This window comes from Equus caballus, chromosome 8 (genome assembly GCF_041296265.1).
Source record: "Equus caballus isolate H_3958 breed thoroughbred chromosome 8, TB-T2T, whole genome shotgun sequence".
Lineage (NCBI taxonomy): Eukaryota > Metazoa > Chordata > Mammalia > Perissodactyla > Equidae > Equus > Equus caballus.
The window spans coordinates 13,876,631-13,899,851 of record NC_091691.1 but is presented as its reverse complement, the minus strand read 5'-3'; the positions used below and the strand labels follow the sequence as shown (position 1 = coordinate 13,899,851).

The following is a 23,221-nucleotide window of genomic DNA, read 5'->3' as shown; positions in this document are numbered from 1 at the left end:
AGATATGTGATTTGCAAACTTCATTCCCTTTTACAGTTGCCCAGTATCTGTAGAATCAAGACACCCCAGTTTATCTAGCCATTTGCTTTCCGGGCCTTGGTGTTTCCCTAGGGTAGATGCTGACAAAGTCAAATTGCTGGATTGTAGGATATGAAAATTAGTAGACATCACCAAATTGCCCCACAGTGTTTTAGGCAAAATTGAGCTAAAGGGGATATTCAAATTTTCCTGGGGAGGGAAAGCGCTAACAAAAGGGCTGTGCCCGAGGGGGGCAGGAGGAGGAGGGAAGACACCCTGCCTTTCCTAATGGGCTCCCTTTGTCCTGGAGGGTAGAGGTCTGACCTCAGGGTGTGTTTGCACTGGTGAGACCAGCCGTGGGACTTCACAGCACTGGCTGCCAGCCCTGCTGCTTCTCCACAGGTCACACTCAAGTCACTAACCACGTTCACACGGGGGTGGGGGTGGCAGTGTTCAGAACCTCCAGGGTCAGGGCCTGAAGTATTCAAAGGAATCTCTCAAGTTCACTGACTGCAAATCAAAGGGAAGAGACAGGTTGGCTTAGTGTATTGAACTTGCAGAAACCGCGCTGAGATGGCAGGCCCCGGTATTTTTCTCTCCCACGCTCCAGCAGTGCTGGGCCAGTGTAATATACTGGTCCATCGTAATATACTGTGGGAACAGGGACGGTCGAGATCAGGAGTCAGCCAACTATGGCCCCTGGGCCAAATCGGGCCTTGGGGCCACAGGTTTTTGTAAAGTTTTATTGAAACATGACCATGCCCATTTGTTTATGTATTGTCTGTGGCTGTGTTTGTGCTACAGTGGCAGGGTTGAGTATTGCTTCAGAGACCCGCAAAGCCTAAAATACTTACCTTCTGACCTTTTACAGAAAAAGTTTGCCAACCTGTGATCTAGATATAATTACAATATAAATTCATAAGCCCATCAACCTTTTATTGTTATTTATTAGGCTCAATTCTACTTATGACTGAAAAGTAAGCCACTCAGCAGATCCATTCAGGCTGCCACATATAGCTTGATGCTTTGCCATAATAATCAGAAATGCAAACGTAAGCAAATAGAAGCGAAGTCCTTATAGCCATGGGAGAGACTCCCTGGAGAGGAGTGAAGCACTGGGTGTGGACTTGGACTAGATGAGTGTTTAAGGGCCCTCCCACCCCTGAGCGTGTGAGTTAAAATCATTTTTGTTCAGGGACCAGCCCGGTGGCACAGCCCTTAAGTTCGCACGTTCCGCTTCTCAGCGGCCCTGGATTCGCCGGTTCAGATCTGGGGTGCGGACATGGTGCTGCTTGGCAAAAAGCCATGCTGTGGTAGGCGTCCCATGTATAATGTAGAGGAAGATGGGCATGGGTCTTAGCTCAGGGCCAGTCTTCCTCAGCAAAAAGAGGAGGATTGGCAGCAGTTAGCTCAGGGCTAATCTTCCTCAAAACAATAAATAAGTAAAATCATTTTGTCCAGTAAGAATCTTGTAATAATAAATTTATTTTCATGGTGGTAATTCAGATACTTAAAAATCAATTACTTCATTTAAATGCTGCAGCCTCATGAAACATTACTTTCAATTAGTAAACATGACTTTCCTAATAGTGTACTCAGCATTGGGTACGGCTACAAGGAAGGATGATGAAAGATGTAATTCAAGGTGAATTTTACAGTCCTTAAAGTTTTAGTTTGCTTTGATACATTGCGCTGTGCAGATTTTCTGGCTGGTCGTTATACTGGCGAACTTAATATTTGTGTACCTTCTTTGTTTCCAGCTTTATCCTGCCAAGAAGTTACTGATGATGAGGTCTTGGATGCAAGCTGCTTGCTGGATGTCTTAAGAATGTACAGATGGCAGATCTCTTCATTTGAAGAGCAGGTGAACGCAACATTCAGAGCAGGTTTACTTGGAGAATCCTTCCCGCTAGTGGGCTGGGGCCTGAGTTTGCAGTGCTCGCTGAAGAACAGCTGCGTTGCTGCAGCGGGAGGAAGAAACGCCAGCATGAACCTTGCAGTGGCCTGGCCCGAGTGTACATTTCTGTGGCATTTTAGACAGCCGCAGTGTTCTGGGACCAGATCATGAACTTTATTCCTCCTCTCATGATCAGAGGAGTTGGGAGGTTAGGGCATAAACACACAGTTAACAAAAAGAGAAAATCTCTTCCGTTCTTGAGTGACGTTGCATTTCAGTGGATGATAGCAACATCCGGGTCCTTTAGAGAGAGGCAAGTGGCTTCACCTTAGAGGCCCAGAGGTTTAGGTGAGACCCTTTTTTGAACCACATCTTCATTTAAAAAAAAAAAATCAGTCTTCAGGGGCTGGCTTCAAGTGGCCCCAAATCTGGAGCATCTGTCATAGGCAACCCCAGGGCCTTATTCCAGCCACTTCCACCCCGCTTTGCACAGCTACAGCTTCACTGTCGTCTTTGGTCCTGGCCACGTCCTCCTCCCCAGATCGCTATTACTGATGTCAGGGCTGAGGCTGAGGCTGAGAGAGCGAAGCTCTAGGGACAAAAAATGTGCTTTCAGTGGTGTATGAGGACACCCTCGCTGGCCACATGTCCAGGAGGGCCCTGTCCAGCTTTGTGTTGGCTGTTTCTGCCTCCACTGTCCAGACACTGGATCAGAGAAATGGGACAGCCTTCAGGCTCCCAGAACTGTGGGGCTGAAGTGAGAGGCATTTGAAACTCTGCCAAGTGAGGTGGGAAGGCTTTCTCGCTCCTCTTCTCTGTAAAGATGGTCTCTTGTTTCCACTTGAAAGCCATGTTTATGTTACTTTCTCAACGTGATGTTGATGGTATCTTTACTTCCTTAAAATGCATCCTGATTAATCTCTTTATGTTTAAATGTTTTTCTGTTTAGAAAGTACTTTTTTAATCCTTCTCTGGTAGCTGGAATTATTTAGCTACATTTGACATTTCTCTAAACTGAGAGCGTGACTAAGATTTAGTCCTTAAGGACATCAGATACCTTTTCTAAGTCCTGTCCTTCCATTAAGGACCCACTTAAGTCCCAGTTACTCCTTGGAAGTACTTCCAACATCTTCAGCCCACAGCAGTCACGGAGCCACGTAGTGCCATAGTGTGTGTGCGTGGAGAAGAGGAGCGTGTCTGTCTGTTGGTCTCCCTCTTTGAAGGCATGCAGAGCCCCTAGCATGAGGCATTGTCCATGTCTTCATTATCAGTGATCTAGTCAATCACCAGCAAACTTCTACTATCAGTTCCTAAAGCTAGAGCTCTCGGGGATGCACTGGGCTAAGTGCTTGCTTCGTGTACATTACCTGATGTAATCTTTACAACAACCCAGTGAGGAGTTACTGTTATTATCCCCACTTTACAGATGAGAACACTAAGGTTCAGAGAAGTTTAGTGACTTGCCCACAGTCACACAGCTATTTAAGTGGCAGAGCCAGGATTCAAGCCAGTCTGGCACTACAGCGCATGCTCTCCAGCTCCACTCTCTACTGCAATGCTGTTCTTTTCTCAAAGCCGAGTAGTTACATGGCTGACTGTGACGGAGTAGGCTTCGGATCCAACTCCATCCTGTCTTGGGATTTTGCTCTCTGGTGACCCTCTCCTCATGCTTCAAGGATTGGCCTGGACGCCTTGTCTGTGCGGCCTCCCAGGAAGAGCTGGTCCTCCCTCAGGCTCCGAGGGCTCATTGGTCACGACAGGGCTGTAGCACTGTGCTGCTGGATAATAGCTAGGCTGCCACATCTGCCCTGGGTTGTGAGTCTCTCGAGGACAAGAGCCTTGCCTTATTTATCTTCGACTCTCCGTCACTCTCTTGCTCACCGCTCTTCGTAGCCTAGGAGGGGATTCATCCATACGTGCAACAACTCTTTACTGACTGCCGCCTCGGGCAGGGCCTATCGAGGGCCTGGGGTGGTAGCGGCAAGCCTGGCTGGTAGGGTCCTGCTCTCACGGAGCGCACGTTCTGGTGGGCGCTAGGGAGTAAGAGAAGTGACGGGACTACTTTAGGTGGGGAAGGCTCTTCCGGAGACCCCCGCTTTCACCTGAGGCCTGCAGTCCAACATGAAGTGAGGCCCGTGAAGGTGTGCGTGCAGCGTGTTCCAGACGGGACGAGCCAGGGCCAGGCCTTGGGAGAGCTGTAAGGACGCGGTGTCTGGAGAACGGCCAGAAGGCCGGTGTGGCCGGGCCGGGGGCTGGGGGAGCAGTGGGGGAGAGGGTCGCAGAGGTTGGCAGGGAGCAGGTTGTGCAGGGCACGGAGGCCATGGCAGGAGCTGGCCTCTGCTCCGTGTGCAGTGCGGAGGCGGGAGAGGCCTTGAACAGGGGGCTGGTTTGATCTGATTTAGGTTTGAACAGGCCCGTGCTGGCGGCTGCGTCCAGGAGGGACCGTTGCGGGGCAAGAGGGGAGCAGAGAGGAAAGTTGGGAGGCTGTTGCAGATAGCCAGGCCGGGGATGGCATGGCTGAGGCTGGGGTTGAGGCAGAGGGGGTGGAGAATCCTCAGGGACTAGGGGCTATTTTGGAGGTCAAGCCTGCAGGACGCCTGCTGAATTGGCCTGAGGTAGGGTTAAGTCAGGGAGGGCCTCCCCGAGGAGCTGCCTTTGAGCAGAGGCCTGGAGGGTGAGAAGGGGCAGCTCTGTGAAGGTCTGGACAAAGCTCCTTGGGCGAGAGTGCGTGAAAGACCCAGGCCCTGAGGCGGGAATTGGCCTGGTGCTTCAAGGCGCTAACAGGAGCCAGGAGCTGGGCCTAGGGAGGGAGCGAGAGGGTTCTAGGGGCCGGTCAGCCTTTGTGGGCCGGCTACAATGGGTTCATTCTAGCAGTGAAGGCCTTTGGAAAGTTGAAAGCAGATGAGTAACGTCATTTGCCTTTCAAAAGATCACTCTGGTGACTGGAGGGAGGGTGAGAGTGGAGGCTGAGACGGCTGAGTGAGGACCAGCAGCCGCCGAGAGAGGGAGCCGACGGCTGAGTGAGGACCAGCAGCCGCCGAGAGAGGGAGCCGAGAGAGGGAGCCGTGGCTTTGGCCTTTTGGGAGGCAGCGGTTGAGTTGACCCTTAAAGAGTGCACCTCTGCCGTCTTTGCAGCCGTTCCACTGCTGGGCGTGCACCCAAAGAACTGCAGGACGGGCTCAGACAGACATTTGTGCACCGTGTTCAGAGCAGGGTTATTGGCAATAGCCAAAAGGTGGGCGTAACCCTTGTCCACAGGGATGAATGGATCAACAAAATGTGTGTGTGTGTATACACACAATGGAATATTATTCAGCTTTGAAAAGGAAGGAAATTCCAACACACACCACAGCATGGATTGAGGACGTTATGCTGAGTGAAATAAGCCAGTCACACAGAGACAAATCCTGTATGATTCCACTTAGATGAGGTCCCTAGAGGACTCAGATCCGTAGAGACAGAAAGTAGAATGGTGGTCGCCAGGGCCTGGGGGTGGGGGATGGGGGAGTTAGTGTTAATGGGTACGAAGTTTCAGTTTGGGAAGAACAGAAAGTTCTGGAGATGGATGGTGGTGATGGTTGCACAACAATGTGAAAGGACTTAACAGTACAGAATGGTACACTTAAAAATGGATAAAATGGTCAATTCTATGTTATGTGCATTTTATCGCAATAAAAACAAGAAAAAGTGTAGTCAGGTGGAGGGGAAGTCAGGGCCATCTAGATAAAGCTAAAACAGGTTCCAGAGAGCTGGCGTGGAGGCAGCCCACCCACCTTTCTTTCCTTCTCTCCCCTTGGGCCTCTCGGTTGAGGGTCTTTATTGTGAAAAGTCTAGAATGTAACTGTCTCTGTGTAATGAGCTGGGCTTCGAGAAGGTGGAAAGGAAATTCTGCCCTCGTTAGCCATAGGGGGTCTGCCCCGCAGTCCATGTAGGGGTGGTTCTGGTGCTGCCCCACCTCCTCGGGCCTCTCTGAAGAATGCTTTGCCCTTGACAGGATGCTCATGAGTTATTCCACGTCATTACCTCGTCATTGGAGGATGAGCGGGACCGCCAGCCCCGGGTCACACATTTGTTTGATGTTCACTCCCTGGAGGTAAACCAGTAATATTTTCAGTACATTTAATGGGGTTTGTGCATGTTTAATAGGTGTAGGAACTTAAGTGTAAATCTTTGTACAACTTTACACTCAAAAGTAAGATTCAGTAAAAATCAGTAGTGGGAGTGGGGCTGGGGGCCGGTCATACACTGTGAACTTTGCAGTTGGTGACTTTCATTAGGGATGTCAGGTCTCTTTAAAATGATGCATTTCGGGTGGTTAAGTTCGCGCTCTGCTTGGGTGGTCCAGGGTTCACCGATTCGGATCCTGAGCGTGGACATGGCACCGCTCATCAGGCCAGCTGAGGCGGCGTCCCACATAGCACAACCAGAAGGACCTACAACTAGAATATACAACTATGTAGTGAGAGGCTTTGGGGAGAAGGAGAAGAAAAACAGAAGATTGGCAACAGATGTTAGGTCAGCTGACAGGCTTTAAAGAAAACAAAATGATGCGTTGCTGTAATTTGTGTTGGCTTTGAGAAAAAAGAATGCTTTTTTCCCCCCTCTGTTTAATGCAGGGGAACAAGGAGCCATAGGAATGCCAAATGAACCCTCATTTCCCCAGAACAGTATAAAAGTTAGGGAGTTGGTAAAAGTTAACTAGTAAAGGGGGAGATACCCTGGAGAGGAAATGTGTTCCAGTTGCATTTGGTGAAGGAATAGGAACAGTAACCAACAGAGTGGGTTCTGAAAGGCTGCTTTCAGAAACCTTTGTTTGCAGTTGACTTGTGACGGTGCGGTCAGCACAGAAACTGTAAGAAGTGGGAGTGGGGTGAGGGGCTGAAGGGCATGGCAGGAGGGTTTTCAGCCTTCCTTTTTTCTCCCTACAGCAGCAGTCAGAAGCAACTCCCAAGCAGATAACCTGCCGCACAAGAGGTACGCGTTTGCCATGGAACCGTAACATGCAAGGCGGGTGCTTGTTAGATAGGACAGTCATTTGGTTTATGTTTAGAAAAAGTTTTTTTCTGGTGACATCTGTTCCAGCTTGCAGTGTGTGTACTCACAGAGGAACTCGCATTGTGGAAAACAGCTTCAAGTTGTTCCCTCTGTGCCCATCTTGAATTGTTCCCTCACACCGCAGCCCTGCTCAGTTTCCTCTAAACAGACTTATTTCTACTCCAAACAAGGGGCTTCTTTTTACCTTCTTGAATCGATCTCGTGAGGAACTTAAGCTGCAACTGGCGTGTCCTCAGTATTTGCATTTGGGCCAACTTTTACTGCAAATTATCACTGTCCTCTTTAGAAGGAAATCATTGTTTTCTTAAGACTTAAACCTGGAAAAAAAAAAAAAAAGACACATCAGTTCCTTTGTGTAATATGTACGGTTGTACTAAGCAGGAATAAGAATGGTTGTCTTTTGAGCCCACCCTGTCTGCCAGGCTCTGTAATATCTCATGTAAGCCTGACAACTCAATGGAATTAATAGTGGTGGGGATAAGGGAATAATACTTCTCTCCATTTCCAGCAAACAGGCTTACAGAGATGAAGGGACTTCTCAGGTCACATAGCTGATAAAAAGCAAAGCCAGGACCCAGCCCAGGAGCCTGTGTTTCTAACTCGCATACCACTCTGTGTTTATTCCACTAACCCCCATGCTAGCCAGAGAAAATCCTAGTTTTTCAGAACTTACTTATTCTGATGATTTCAGAAGTTTATGTCACTTTATACAATATTCACCTGTGGTATCCTTTTTTTGACACCGCAAGCATTTTAAGTATGTGTTTGTAAAAAGACATTAGTGAACACAAATTCCTTTCTTAAATGTAGCTGTACCCATTCTGCAGAAACCATATTTAAGGACCTGTGTAAATTCTCCCGTGAAAGGACTAGGCTGTCATTTTTGGGGGGAAGTCAATAAGGAAAGCTATTTCAGTTTACTTTTCAGGAACGTTTTTTTTCTAAAGAGGGAGTTTCTACCACTTAGTAAAAAGGAGGGTGAATTTCGAGGTTGACGCCAAAGGGCTAAAGTTGGCATATCAAAGGATGCTCTGTATTCCAGGGTCACTGCATCCCACGTTCACTCACTGGAAGTCTCAGCATCCTTTCCACGGGAGACTTACTAGTAATATGGTCTGCAAGCACTGTGAACACCAGGTAAAGACGTTATCAATACTTGATGTTTTCTGGTGAGGTTTTCTTTTAAGTTAAGATTCATGAAGGATCTAGAAGGAGTAGATGGACATTGCGGTATTGCATTTGAGAATGCCTGGGCTGTGTACACGTAGTGGACCGACTGCCCCCTTTCGGTCAGTGCTGACACGTCAGTTGATCCTCAGGTGGCATCTTCTGCGCCAAGAGCAGCGGATCCATTGTGGATTGGCAGGATTTCGAGTCCTGAGGTTGGGTCTATACTCATGGCACACAGCAGATTCTAGGGCTGGTGTTTTGTTTTGTTTTATTTTTGCCTTTGAGGTTTTCAAGTAATTTTTTGTTAGGGAAAATTTCCAACATAATACAAAAATAGAGAATTGTGCAACTGTCTCCTCAATCAATTTTCATCACCCCCCGCCCCCCGCCATGCCCCTTCTTTCTTATTATCAAATAATATTCCATTGTATGGATAGACCACATTTTCTTTATCCATTCATCAGTTGATGGATATTTGGGTTGTTTCCACTTTTTGGCTATAATGAATAATGCTGCCATGAACATTTGTGTACAAGTTTTTGTGTGGACATATGTTTTCATTTCTCTTGGGTAGATACCTGGGAATACACGTGCTAGCTCATGTGGCAACTCTATATTTAACCTTTGAGGAACTGCCAGGTTGTTTTCCGAAGTGGCTGTACCATTTTATGTTCCTACCAGCAGTAAATGAGGGTTCCAACGTTTTTACATCCTCACAAACACTTGTTATCTGACTTTTTAAGTTTTAGCCATCCTAGTGTGTGTGAAGTGGTATCTCATTGTGGTTTTAATTGGCATTACCCTGATGACTAATGATGTTGAATCTTTTTTTTAAAATAAGGTCCATACATTACAAGTCACTGATCGAGCTTAAATATCTTCTGGTCTATAAGTTACCCATTCATCTTTTTTTTTTATTTGTGTTTTGATGCTGTTGTAAATGGAATTTTAAAATTATTTTCCAATGGTTTGCCACTAGTATATAGAAATACTGTTGTTTGTATGTTGACCTTATATCTTGGATCTTGCAAAGATTTATTGGTTCTAGAAGTCTTGTATATTCTTTAGAATTTTCTGTGTGTGTAAACAATCATTTGTCTGTGAATAGAAGTTTTACATCTTCCTTTCCAATCTTTATGCTTTTTATTTGTTTTTCTTGCCTTATTTTCATGGTGAGGTCCTCCAGTACAAAGATGAATAGGAGTGGTGATAGCAGACATCCTTGCCTTGTTTCAGATGTTAAGAAGCAAGTATTTGCTGTATCCTAATTATGAAATTAGCTTTGGGTTTTAATATGCCCCTTTTATCACCCTGAGAAAGTTCTGTTCCTGGTGTGCTGAGAGTTTTTTTATCATGCTGAATTTTGTCATGTTTTTCCTGCATATATTGAGATGATCATAATTTTTTCTTTTATTTCGTTAATATAGTGAATTGCAGTGATTGATTTTTCTTTTGTTTCTTTTGATTTTTCTAATGTTAAACTAGCCTTGTGTTTCTAGGATAAACTCCACTTTATTGTGACGTATTATTGTTTTTATTTATTACTGGATTTGATCTGCTAATATTTTCTAAAGGATATTAGTGTCTGTGTTTATGAGGAATGTTGGCCTTACAGTTTTCTTGTAATGTCTTTGTCAGGTTTTGTTGTAAGGATTACTCTGGCCTCATAAAATAAGCTGGGAAGTGTTCCCTCCTCCTCTTTTTGCTGAAGGACTTTGGTTAACATTCATATTGGTTCTTCCTTAAATGTTTGCTAGAATTTGTGTATTTCTTTTTCTTTCTTTAGTTCTATTTTTGCTGAATTTCTTTTGAGACTTTCTATTAGCACATACACATAAATTAATTATGATGAGTTGACTTATATTGTCATCATAAAGTGTCCCTCTGTCTCTGGTGAGACTCCTTGTCTTGAAGTCTGTTTCGTCTGAGTCGTTTCCGTCTATCTTGTGTTTCTATGGTACGTCTGTTTCTGCTCTCTTACTTTTGACCTATCTTTGTCTTTGTATTTAAAGTGTGGCTCTTGTGGACAGCATATAATTGGTCTTGCTTTTTTATCCAGTGTGATAATATGCCTTTTAATTGGCATGTTTAGTCCATTTTCATTTAATGTAAGTATTTATATTGTTGGATTTAGGTCTGCTATTTTACCATTTGTTTTCTGTTTGTCTCATATATTTATTGTTCCTCTGTTCCTTCTTTCTTTCATTTTTTTTGGGTTAATTGAATGCTTTTTAGTATTTTGTTGTAATTCCTCTGTTGGCTTTTTAGCTATACTATTTTACATTTGTATGTGTGTGTGTGATTACATCATGCAGTTTTAACTTATGGTTTCTTTAGAGTTAATGTCACACTCCTTTGTGTAAAATATAAGAACCTTACAAAAGTATAGTTCTGTTACCCTTTGCTTTTGCTATTTGTGTCATATATATTATATCTACACAAATTATAAACCTCACAATACTGTCATAATTTTTGCTTTAAACAGTTATGTATGTTTAAAAGAAATTAAAAGGAAAAAAAGTTTTATATTTGCCATTTTCAGTGTTCAGTCTTTTCTGTAGACCCCGGTCCATTTGATGTTTTTTCCCTTCAGCCTACGAAGATTCCTGTAACGTTTCTTGCAGGTCTATTGGCAACAAATTCACTTAGATTTTATTTATATGAAGATGTTTTTGTTTTGCCTTTTTTTTTGAAGAATAGTTTTGCTGGATGTAGAATTCTGGGTTGACAGTGTTGCTGTTGTTTTGGTTTGGTTTATTTTAAATTCATCGCTTTAAAGGCATTGTTCTCTTGTCCTCTGGCCTCATGTTTTCTAATGCGAAGTTAGTATCATTTATATCTTCTGGATGTAAAGTGTCATTTTTTTCTCTGGCCGCTTACAAGATTTTCTCTTTAGTTTTGGGTTTCAGCAGTTTGTCCTTGCTGCGCATAGGTATGGTTTTCTTTGTATTTGCTTGAAGTTTGCTGAATTTCTTAAATCTGTAAACTTACGTTTCTTACCAAATTTGCACAATTTTTTGGCCATTATTTTTTCAAAAAATTTTATGCCCCATTCTCTACTTGTCAGTCTGCTTGATGTTGTCCCACAGGTCACTGAGGCTTGGTTCCTTTTTCTTCGACCTCTTTCCTCCATGTCCTTCACATTAGATCATTTCTATTGTCTTCAAGTTCACTGACTCTCTTTTCCATCTTCAGTCTCTGCCTGTCCAGTGAATGTTTCATTTTAGTTATTGTTCTTCTTAGTTGTATAATTTCCATTGTGTTCTTTATCGTTTCCCTTTCTCTGCTGAGATTCTCTATTTGTCCTCCACTAGAACTAAATAACCTCCATCTTCCTTTGTGTCCTGGAGCATCTTTATGGTGGTTAAACCTATAAATGCCCTTGTGCTAATTTCACCATCCAAGTCACCTCCGTTTCCCTTCACCATGGGTCACATTTTCTACTTTCTTTGTATTGTATGTCTAGTAATTTTTTATTGCATATTTAACATTGTAGTAGAGACTTGGGATTCTGTTACATTTCTCTGAAAAATAATGAATTCTACCCTGACGGGCAGCTAAGTTGGCTAAGCTCAAACTCCAAACTCTGTCTTCCCTACATTGGGCAGCAGAGTCTCGGCTCAGTTTTTTCAGCTTCCTGCTGCTGCTTTTTGCCAGGCCCCCATGTATGTGTGGTTCAGGGGTCAGCTGTGGAATTGGGCAGGGTTGATGCATGGATTTGGGGGCAGAACCTCTCTGTGGAAAAGAGAGAAATCCTCTTTGTGGGATTTTCTCAGCCTCTACACCAGCCCTGAACTCTGTCCTCTGATACCTCGATCCTGTAAGACTGCTGCTTTCTTGCCACCCAACCCTGAACTGCGTAGACTGGGGAGGACCCTCAAGCAAAAAGCCACACATGCAGATCTCGTCCATGGAGTTCCTGTTCCCCACGAGTTGACCTCTTTTCAATTCCTTACTGCTTTTGACAGCTCTCCAGTCATTCAAATGGTTTTGTTTTGGTCCAAATTTTACAGTTGTGACCTTAAGGAGAGATCGTCTAGCTGCTCTGCCATCACCAAAGGCAGGAATTCCTACCCTATTTTATCATCTGTTTTTCGCAGTTAATAATGTAACATGTACATCTTTCCATGTAATCATACATTCGTCTACTACACTGTTTTTAATACAGTATTCCATTCTGTGCACGATATAATTTATTTCATCATTCCCTAGAAATTTCAACTGTTCACATTTTGCTGTTGTAAATAATGCTGATGAATATCCTTGAGTTATGTCTATGGTTATTTCCTTAGGATAAAATCCCCAAATTTCTGGGTCAGGTACGTTATCTTAGAGTTTTCCCAAACCACCCTTTAGTGTTATTGTATCTCTTATGTTTACAAGGCTGTTTTTAGTAGAATTGGCTTCTAGGTAAGTGCATTATGTTTCATTAGGTTAATCTTGGGCATCTAAATAGTAAACTGTTTTGTAGGCATATATCTTCCCATCCATAAAGCTTTGAATTGAACCTAACTCCTTTCTGGCTTTTCTGCACTGTTTCAGAGTCCTGTTCGATTTGATACCTTTGATAGCCTTTCGCTAAGTATTCCAGCTGCCACGTGGGTATGTACTGTCTATGGCTTATTTTGGGTCTGTTTTGGAGACATTTAAATCTGAAAGGGCTTTGAGGCATTTTGTGTAGCTCACGTACCGTGTGTTACTCAGACATGTAGTTGGTTGGTTGAACCTGTCTTAGTTTTAACACGTGGAACCATGTCCTGATTTTGGGGAGAGAAAAAGGTGGGCAGTTTTTCTCTTGCTGCAGAAATTTTGGCTTTTTTAATACACACACACACGAATCTCAAATTCAAAGATAACTAAAACAGCGTGGAAGTCCGTAACTTTCTGCGATGTTATGTCCTCATACCCTTGAATCTATCTGTAACAGCAGGTCTAGTGCTTTGAGCTCCACGCTTGTTCAGGAAACATCCAGTTGTGATTGTGAAGCTTTATTGTCTATATAAGCAAAAATAAAGCTCTGGGATTCACATTGCCATCTGTTATTAGTTTCAGTATGGCTGTCCTTTGAATTATAATAATGAGTTTTCTTCTTTTTGTGCTGTAGGGTCATCCATTGACTCTGGACCACTGCCTTCACCACTTCATCTCATCAGAATCAGTGCGAGATGTTGTATGTGACAACTGTACGAAGGTATGCCTCGAACCCCAAATGTCATCTCCCCAGCTGGCCCTGATATAGTGCCTGTCACACCATTGGCCCTGAGCTCTGCTGACTATACCCAGAGGATCTTTTTAGCCACAGCCATTTCTACCTAACTTGCTTAGGAAATTGGCAGCCCGAGGACCAAATCTCTTTCTCAGATGAGTTTTGTTTCATCCACAGAATGTTTAAAAATTTGAACGCCATCCTTGAGATGGGACATGTCCTCTCCAGTTTGCTACAGTCCCCTCCATTCCCACTTGTCTCACACCCCGCCTTACCTACACTACCTGCCTGACTCCCCTAAGCAAGTGAACGTCATCCTCTGAATGAGGAGGAACTGTGTGGAAGAGAATTCTTAAAGACACAGAACAAAAGAGATTATATGCCACTGTCAGAGTTTAGAGTTCCTTCTTCATTTCTCTTGCCTCCACTGTCACTGTTACTTAATGACTACAACAGTGAAAACAACTCACACGTAGCTGGGCAGCTGAGTTCTTTCCCAGAGAGAAGTCAAGCACCAGCTGAATGCAGTCTAACGCCCGCCTGACCTACAGCTCTCCACAGAGGTCCTGCGTCACAGATTTCTGCACAGAGACGTTTCTTTTATTTCAGATCGAAGCCAAAGGGACGTTGAACGGGGAGAAGGTGGAGCACCAGAGGACCACTTTTGTTAAACAGTTAAAGCTGGGGAAGGTGAGCGCACACCATCCCCCTCGGCGGCTTTGCTCTCGAGGACTCCCTGGGTCCCGCTCCGACACTCGGCTCCTCCCGGTTTCTCTCCCTGCAGCTCCCTCAGTGCTTGTGCATCCACCTCCAGCGGCTGAGCTGGTCCAGCCACGGCACGCCCCTGAAGCGGCACGAGCACGTGCAGTTTAATGAGTTCCTGATGATGGACATCTACAAGTACCACCTCCTCGGACATAAACCTGGTCAGCGTGGCCCGAAACTGAAGGAGAACCCGGGGCCTGTGGTGGAACTGCAGGACGGGCCGGCAGCCCCCAGATCAGGTGTGTGCCCGAGGACGCGAGGCAGCAGGACCCTGCAGCACACAGACAAGGACACCGGCATCCCCACCTCCTGGTCCCTTGTGCCGTGAGGGCGAAGCGTGTACAGCGTTTGCTTAAATTCTTGAGAACAGCAGGATTGAGGGTGGGAGAGGGAAGATTTCTTAAAAGAGGTTAAAGCTATATAGTCATGAGATGTGTAGTTTTAAAACCTCTATTACAGATGAAAAAATATAGGCAGGAAAGCTTAAGATCGCAGTCTTGCTTTCTGGTCTCTTGACCGAACAAGCATCGGCTCACGTCATTGCAGTGAACTTCTCCTCTTCCTTTTGCTCCCCCAGCACAGTCACCTCGTTTATACGGGAAACGTGGGGAGGACACGTCCTGTTAAAGATCTCTGAACGTCTTATTTGCGCGGATCCTTCCTCTTTACCGAGTTACTTATCTGATTCCATCACCGTCCTCACCTGAGGTTCCTCATTGAATCAGGTCCCGGGGAAGCAAGGGGGCCATTCTTACCCTCAGTCTTTCTGAGGAGAAAGTCGAGGCTCCAAGAGGCTGAATGACTGGTCCAAGGGCAAACAGCAGATGGGAGCACTGGCCCTAGATGGTGGTGTTGGGGCAGTTTGTGAAGTATCTTGCATAATGTATTGGGTTCTTTACAGTTACAGATGAGGAAACCCACCGACCTCGGGCACCAAGCCCAAACTCACTGTCCGCGTGCTGCCCCCGCACGTCAGGACTGTCTTCCCTGCCCCCTGCTCCCCTTGCTACTTTTATTCTTTTCTGCATCCACAATTGCATGCCTGGCAGGATGTCACTCCTAGGGAGCCTGTTTTGCCCTTTCTCCATGGGTCAAGGGATCAGCGTCAGGGACAGCTTGGGCGGGAAGAAGGCTCAGTTCTTGGCCCGTCTTAAACCCAGGATCTCTTCACCCTAGCCTCCTCCTCTCCTGGGTCAGGTGCAGCTCTGCTCATGTTCAAAGCATGGTGGCTGGGGCTAAAGAGGCCATCAGCGAACTACTTGGTGCTTAAAGGCCCCAAATATGACACGTGAAAGGAAGAGAGATGAAGATGTCTCCTTAATTACTTTATCTACACCCACAAACATAGATTAACGTGCTTACATGTTGGTATTCCTCAGAAGCTAACAATTAAAGAAGAGAGAAGGTTTAGATCAGTGGTTCTCAACAGGGACTTTTGCCCCCCAGGGGAATTGGGCAATGGCGGGTGACATATTTGGTTGTCACAACTGGAAGAAGGGTGTTACTGGTATCTAGTGGGTGGAGGCCAGGGATGCCGTTAAACATCCTACAATGCACAGGACAGCCCCTCACAACAAAGAATTATCCAGCCCCAAATGTCAATAGTGTCAAGGTTGAGAAACCTTGGTTTAGATCAGAATGCCAGTCAATTAGCTGCTGCTTAACTGACACGTGTCTGGCAAACAGGGATAGAGGCCTCACAGATGCACAGAGCTGTCAGCGTGAGCGGTAGACCAGGAGCTCAGTGCACTCTTCCTGCTGGGGATTAAAGCAGTCGGATAAAAAGGGAGGAAATTTTATGAATCAGCGTAATACAAAATCAAACACTTGTTTTTTCTTTGTAGCATTATTAGGCAGTTAAATTTCAAGGTAATCAAAACCATGTTTTATTTACCCAAAACCACCGCTGACTTTAATTGCCTTGGGCCTTTTTCTCTTGCAGTTCTGAATCAGCCTGGGGGCCCCAAAACACAAATTTTTATGAATGGCGCCTGCTCCCCGTCTTTACTGCCTACGCTGCCAACCCCGATGCCCTTCCCCCTCCCAGTTGTTCCTGACTACAGGTGAGCCTCTCTTTAGGAGCACATTCTTCATTCACTGTAGGCTGTTTCTCTTGGTTTCCAAAATTAGCTTCTACAGAAATGAATAAAAATGCAGAGATTAATTTTTTCTTTCATTTTTAAGGTAGACTTTCACTATTACACATTCACCCATTTGTTTTTGTCCAAAACGGAAATCACTTTAAAAATAAGAATTATAAAAGTACATACAATTTAAATATATGTGTATGTCTGTCTAGATGTATGAATGTTTGTATAAACAAGAAAATTTTAAATTTCTTGGGATACCACCTATAGATCACAGTTAAATCTTTAAGGTCGTCCACTCTGGAAAGCTGAGTGTATGTGTGTACATACACACAATATCAGAGACACACAGTACACACACTCATAGGATGGATGTCTCCCCATGCCGGGAAAGCCGGTCCGTACTTGAATGGTTGGATAGTGTTCAGTTGTCTGGATGGACCGTTGTCTCAGTCCCCTGTCATCTAGGACTCTTTTACTTTTTGTTTCTGCCCGTAAACCTCCTTTGCTGTGTTTGTAAAGCACTGGCATTTGTTCCTACTGTCCAGCTCCTCCTCGTACCTCTTCCGGCTGATGGCAGTTGTCGTCCACCATGGAGACATGCACTCTGGACACTTTGTGACTTACCGACGGTCCCCACCTTCCGCCAAGAACCCTCTCTCCACCAGCAGCCAGTGGCTGTGGATTTCTGATGACAGCGTGCGCAAGGCGAGCCTGCAGGAGGTCCTGTCCTCCAGCGCCTACCTGCTGTTCTACGAGCGTGTTCTGTCCAGGACGCAGCAGCAGAGTCCGGAGTACAAGTCTGAGGAGTGACCCAGCCCGGCCCCAGAGCTGAGCTGATGGCGCTGTCCACATGCGCCAGGAGAAAGGCGGACTCAGACTGTGTGTGTGTGTCTGTGTGTGTGCAACAGCCCCACTAGTGTCCGTTAGCCTTCTGGTGTGTTCTAAGAGCAGGCTCCACACAGGAGCCAGTGGCCCCAATTCAAACCAAATCAGGCTCCCTGAACAGCTCTGCTAGCCTGCACTGAAGGTGTCGTGTTAGGAAAGCATTCATTGTGTCTACAGCGTCTTTTTACTCGCCCGATACAGGTAATTAAAAGAAATCAGACTCCGGAAGCCACTTTTTTTATATTCTAACATGGTAGGTGTTCTCAGAGGAGAGTTAACTTTGTCTGATCCTCTGATGTTTCAGCATAGATCTTTTATTTTTAATAAGCAGGCCCATAAAAATGGTTGACAAGAATTAGTGAAATTATTAAAGGCAACAATTTAGAAGAAAAAGTGCCTTTCACTTTTGATTGCTTTTGTAGCACGTCCATTCTGGAAAATATTCCTTATCGAAGAGTCATATAAACAATTTTTGAAAAGCTCTGTTTCTTCCAAGTTACTCAACGGACAGCAGAAGAACAGTTAGACGCCTAAAGAACAGCTGCCTTCCCTTTTTGTATGTCTTTTTCTAATCTTCCAATTCTTTCTATGTGCTGAAAGTTCATCTGCCAAACCTGCTCCTCGGCGAGACCCCTCCCCTCTGTCAGTTATCAACGACCCGCTTCCCGCTGCGCTTGCCTTTCATATACTGGACTCAGAGGTGAGATCGCAGCACCCCAAAACTGAGCGGCACCCGTGCGACGCTCCGACTCCTCCGCTCCGGAGAAACCCTTTCCTACAGAGATCACTGGACGGTCATCCTCATCTGTTGGTTTATTGCCACGCAAAGAGAGCGCTCCAGGTTGACAGGTGGAGCTGGGGCTGTGTGAAAAGACAATCCTTGCCCTGACCCGAGGGCTGGGTGGGCAGGAAGGGGCCAGCCACGGGCTGCGGTCTGTCTGGACCTCACTGTCCTTGTTTCTAAAGCGAATGGTTAGATTTGATTACCATCAAAGGCCGGCAAAAGAAGACAGAAGTTTCTCTTTTTTTAAACATATAACCACAGCTGACATCTAGTACTGTCATTTTGTTAGAGGTCCATGTTCTAAGTGTGTTCGTTTCCGGTAGCCTAATAACAAGCACTGTCGGCCGCATGCTGCTCCCTCTTCAGGTAAGACTCATGAATGCAGCCCAGGCCCGAAGGAATTTTTTTTATTTTTTTGGAAGAGTGGCCCTGAGCTAACATCGTGCCCATCTTCCTCTACTTTCTATGTGGGACGCCTGCCACAGCATGGCTTGTCAAGCGGTGCCATGTCCACACCCGGGATCCGAACACACGGACCCCAGGCCGCCGAAGCAGAACGTGTGAACTTAACCGCTACGCCACCGGGCCGGCCCCAGGGCTGCAGGAATTTTGATGACACAAAAGCATCTATGTTTTAGATAGATTTTTTTATTTAAAAATAATAAAAGGATATCACTTTCAAACTGACTCTTCAGAAATAAGATTTGGAATCAGACCTGCCCAAAAGGTCGCCTGAGATAAAGCTAAGAACTGTGCTTTCTCTGGTGGAGGCGAGCCGGCAGACACTTCTAGACAATGCCTCGGTGTCAGCCAACAGCGCCAGAGGCCCAGGCGCCCACCATTCCGCAGGGCCTGTGGTGCATCCTGAGGACTCGGAACCCTCACTTTCGACAGGACATACTGGGAAGGTCCTCAGGCTGCAAACACGAGTGGGAAGGGAGCAACTTGATGCGTCTGAGGGGTTCACGGCCGCCCCCGGCTCTGATGTTGAAGCGAGCGTGCCGGCTCTACCTGAGCCTGGTGGAGCAAGTGCCCTTATGCTGCGTCGCAAGGTTGAGGCTTTGAGTGACTGCTGTTTCGCCACTGCCGCCTCGCCACTGCCGCCTCTTGGAAATCTGCCATGAGAGAGAGGGCGGCAGAAAGGGGCTAATCCTTTGAACGGCTCGTTGTAAGCGGATCTTTGGTCAGAGGCCAGGGTTTGAACCAGGCTCGTAAATGTGAATGGCACCTGTGCAAAGTCTCTTACCTGACTTACAGCTGACTTCCTCATTTTGTAAATTATTAGGCATTAAGGAGCAGCCAAATAATCTGATCTTTAGTTTTAAGTTATTTACAAAGTAGCATCATTTTGCAAAAACTTAAGTTAAACTAGTAGTTTATGCTATAACAACTGCTGATTTCTGTATTTGCTAAAGGTACTTTTTGTATCTGCTGTGTATTATAGCAATAAAAGAATCATTTTTTAGGAAAAAATCAACTGACATTCCTTCATAATTTTCCAATTTGATACAAACATTATCTTTCTGAATTCTGCATTGTTATGTAATAAGCCCGACACTCTGGTTAAACCCTTTCTTTCCGTGTTGGTAAAGGAAATGCCAGCTCCCTGAGTAGAGGAAAGGAGAAAACAGAAGTACTAACTGTTAACAAGAAGTTTACTTTTTAGTCGGCACAATTTTACGAAATGTCAGATTGACCCGTGGAGCCAGAACCTTCTTCCGGACGGGGAGGCTGTGGTACCAGTGAGTGTTGGTGGGGGGGTTCATCATAAGTAAGCTCCCGTGGGCCAGCGGAAGCCTGACTGCCTCCACCCGCCGGGAGGGGTTTTTCCCTCGAGCATCCTTGTGCCGAAAGAAGAAGTCTCTGCAGGCCCCAAAGGACACGGAGGCGATGGGGCTCCCAGGAGCCAGCTCTCTCTCGTCATCTCGGTGCTCGCCAATGTGGTCTCGGCCATCTTTATACCTGCAACGGGAGAGTGAGCCCATCCACGGAACAGCACCCCCCAAGGCGCGCCAGCACTGCAGGGTCCTCGTTTCCTCATGGTGCAGAACCGGGCTCCGAGCACGCTGTCCCCCCCAGGGCTGGAGGGCCGCCTCTGCTGCTACAGTGCAGCCGAGCCTGGAGCAGTTTCACTCGGTTACCTAGTCCTATTTGATCATACACTTTACAACCTCACACACCCAAAGACTCTCCTTGTTGATCCACGTAAACCTTTATCGCATAAAACGGTTTCTCCCTCCACCTAGAGTGAAATCTGTGTTCCTCGCAGTCTGAGCCCGGCCCATACCCCCTGCTCCGAACCACTGCTTTCTGGCAGTATCCATGAGGTTTCCACTCCACAGACGCTCCGGGCTCCACGGCTCTTGCTCCACATTCTGTGTGGCTCACGCTCTGTCTCCATTCAGTTATCAGCTCAGATGTCACCACCTGACTGAGCCCTCCTCTGACCGCCTTCCCCTAAAGCCGAGGTTGTCAACCAGGGCGGGTCTGCCCCCACCTTAGGGAACTGGGCAATGTCTGGAGAGCCTTCCGGTGCTATGACTGGGGAGGGGGCGCTACTGGCATCTAGTGGGTGGAGGCCACATCCTACGATGCCCAGGATGGCCCCCACCTCAGAATTATCTGGCGCGAAACAATAGCACTGCTGTTGAGAAACCCTCCCTAAACCCAGACCCCTTCCTCCTGGCCATTCTTAGTCAAATCAGCCTGGTTCATTTTCTTCAAGATACTTGTAAATGTCTGCAATGATCGTGTTTAACTGTGTGCTCATCAGTCCTCTCTCACTCCCCACTGTGGCGTGAGCTCCACGCCTGCTCACGACTGACTGCTGGTGCGGTTCCCCTCCCACCTCCCTCGTACACTAAAGCATTATTTGTGGTACAAATGAATAAAATACGGTGGAATCCTAACCTCTTCCTTTTGGGAGAAATGGAAGATTTATAAAATTCAGTCCACTGGTCTAAAAACTACAAAATAGGCAGGGTGTCACCTGTTGACGAGCACAAAGTTGAAGGTCTTTCCGGTCACCAAAGAAACACGATCCCGGATGCGCTCCAGCACTGGGATCCAGGGCTTCGGGGACAGAGTGAGCCCCGAAAAGGTGTAGGTCAGCCCAGTGTCGCCGTACGTCGCCTGCTTCCTTGGCACGTTGTGCCACTTCCCAAACACCTGCACCCTGGCCAGTGCACCTGCACAAATGAAACATGGCAGCTCAGGAAACCAGGCAGGCGGGCGCCCCACACTCGTCCCCTAAGTATTCAGGATGGAAAGGGAAGAAAAACAGGAGTAACACTGAATGCCCTAACCCAGGACCCTCTTCTCGAAAATCATTACGGCTCACCCAAGATGTTCACGTAAGAACAGCGATTCTCGTACTAGGCTTAGAGAAACACGGTCTTGTCCGATTTCTTTAAAAGCACTAACTTAACTGCCTTACCTACAGGACAGGCAGAATAAAGAGGCTGAAATGCAAGTATGATGAAGTCAGGTCACACACAAGGGTGATTTTGCCAACTGTGGGGCCTAAGGTTGTGGGGCCCATGAAAGATGGAGCTAACGCAGCTCAGGCTGTAGGCTGGGGTCTCCTGTGGGCTCCTCTATGCCTCTAAGTGCCTGCCACCTTGCAGCGCCTCTCTGTGTGTGGTCCCCGGAGCTGCAGCATCACCTGGAAACTCAGATGCTAGACTGCGGGGTGTGCCCAGCAATCTGAGTTCCCACAAGCAACAAAGTCCTCCAGGTGGTGCTGGGAACGCCTGTGCGCACGGATTACCTGGTTATTTGCCATCTCTCCTGTTTGACCAGGGGTTCTCAGCCTTGGCTGCAAATTAGAATCACCAGGAAGCTTTCTAAAGACGCTGATGCCCGGGCTGCACCCCGAGCTACTCTGATTCAGTGGGTCTTGGGTAGAACCCAGCATCCTTTTTTCCTCCAATTTTCCCAGATGATTCTAATCAGTAGCCAGGCGGAGACTGGCTCTGGTCATGTCAGCTCCTAGTGGGCAGGCAATCCTGTTTTTTTCCAGTTTATATCCCAAGTGCCTAGCGAGGAGCTTGGCCCAGAGGTGCCCAGGGAATATGTGTTGAATCAGTTAACAAACTCATCAGTAACCAACGGCCCCCGAGTTCAGATTTCTCTAAATGCAGACCCCCAGTTCTATCCAACAAGCCTTCAGCACACGCCATGCAGTCCTCTGCTTACCTGTGAAATATTCCACTTCTTTCTCCAACTCTTGGAAAATCTCGTCTGCTTCGGCTTTGCCAAACAGGACTGTGTAATCGCAGTCCAGGCCCTCGGCTCGAATGCGCTGCCAGCTGGGCCCTGCCAAGTCCACTCCGTTCTCCGGAGTTTCTCTCCTGGGCCTTTTCCTGCTGCTTTCCTCCCCGTCTCCCAATGCTGCTGGGCCTCCTCCGGTCTGCGCTGGCTGCCTCTTTCCCAAAAGGCCCCGGGGAGCGCTTTTCACCAGGAATCTGTCCATCCTGTCTCCACAAAGCAAAGACCTGGGAGCTGGTGCAGGGCAAAGACAGAGATTGCCCAGGGTCTCACCCAGATGCAAAAATCTGCTCGGTGGCAAAGTGGTGCCACAGCAGCACACCTCACTGTGTCTAAGTTTCCATGTTTAACACCATGTCCTAGAGAGGAAGTAGAGGACGTTAAAGCTGGAAGGGTCCCCGGGATGGTCCGGGGGCCCCCCACTCCTCTCCTGGCAATGCATCAGAATCAGCTGGCTATATTGCAAAAGCCCAATTGCCTGCATCCCACCCCCAGGAATCTGTTTTTAAAGAAACCTCCCCTGGGAATTCACATGCCACCGGCAAATTTGGAAACTGTGTGATCCAAACGGTCACTTTTATAGATGGGGAAACTGACACCCGGAGAGGAGAAGGGGTTTGCTCCACGTCACCCAGAAAAGCAGTGTCGCTAATTCCTTCCCACCCGTAACTGACCGGCCCTCCCACGCCAGGATTAAAATAGGTAAGTACGGTGATCCTCAAATCGATGATTCTGAATCTAAATGGAAACCAGTTAAACGTGGTCAAACAGGCGCACGCCGAATTCTGATAGAAAAGAAGAATGTGGACTCGTGCGCGGGGTGGGGGAGGGGGTTGGGGTGGGAGGGATGGCAGGGGTTCTCTTTAAAACCGCGGACACCACCCGCGCAGCTCCCAGTCCTGCAAACGCTGCAGGGAGGGCTCGCAGGAGAGAGAAAGCACTCACCCGGCCCGCAGCACTGCTTCCGGGTCGATTTCCGACGCAAACCGAGAGGCGGGCGAATTTGCAAAACGAGGTGGTGGGCGGCCTCCTGGCGCCACCTGTTGGCCTTCCCGGCGCAGTGCAAGCACTGCTTGTTTCTA

The 23,221-nt window shown here is 46.9% G+C and overlaps 2 protein-coding genes across 7 annotated transcripts in view; one reads left to right on the top strand and one right to left on the bottom strand.

The window, feature by feature from the left end:
* The window catches only part of USP30 (ubiquitin specific peptidase 30), a 26,897-nt gene extending 7,554 nt beyond the window's left edge, over nt 1-19,343 (top strand). Inside the window, exons 4-13 of one of the 2 annotated variants that reach the window (XM_023646978.2) lie at nt 1,779-1,882; nt 5,910-6,008; nt 6,844-6,889; nt 8,013-8,107; nt 12,683-12,742; nt 13,245-13,331; nt 13,956-14,036; nt 14,131-14,350; nt 16,054-16,174; nt 16,747-19,343. In XM_023646978.2, coding sequence (XP_023502746.2) covers nt 1,779-1,882; nt 5,910-6,008; nt 6,844-6,889; nt 8,013-8,107; nt 12,683-12,742; nt 13,245-13,331; nt 13,956-14,036; nt 14,131-14,350; nt 16,054-16,174; nt 16,747-17,011 — 1,178 coding nt within the window. In that variant the 3' untranslated portion in view covers nt 17,012-19,343. The remainder of the gene's footprint in view (nt 1-1,778; nt 1,883-5,909; nt 6,009-6,843; nt 6,890-8,012; nt 8,108-12,682; nt 12,743-13,244; nt 13,332-13,955; nt 14,037-14,130; nt 14,351-16,053; nt 16,175-16,746) is intronic. The other variant, XM_023646979.2, reaches the window with a different exon arrangement.
* ALKBH2 (alkB homolog 2, alpha-ketoglutarate dependent dioxygenase) lies at nt 18,501-23,221 on the bottom strand. Of its 5 annotated transcripts, none has more exons than XM_001500874.5 (4): nt 23,085-23,221; nt 22,068-22,498; nt 20,860-21,058; nt 19,508-19,832 (listed from the first exon to the last, which is right to left on the bottom strand). In XM_001500874.5, exons 2-4 carry the CDS (start codon nt 22,342-22,344, stop codon nt 19,526-19,528), a joined length of 783 nt encoding a protein of 260 aa, XP_001500924.1. In that variant the 5' UTR covers nt 22,345-22,498; nt 23,085-23,221; the 3' UTR covers nt 19,508-19,525. The 5 variants fall into 5 exon arrangements, with proteins under 5 accessions (XP_070131424.1, XP_001500924.1, XP_005612552.1 ...); XM_005612495.4 differs by having other exon boundaries at nt 22,850-23,086; XM_005612494.4 differs by lacking the exon at nt 23,085-23,221 and adding an exon at nt 22,814-23,080.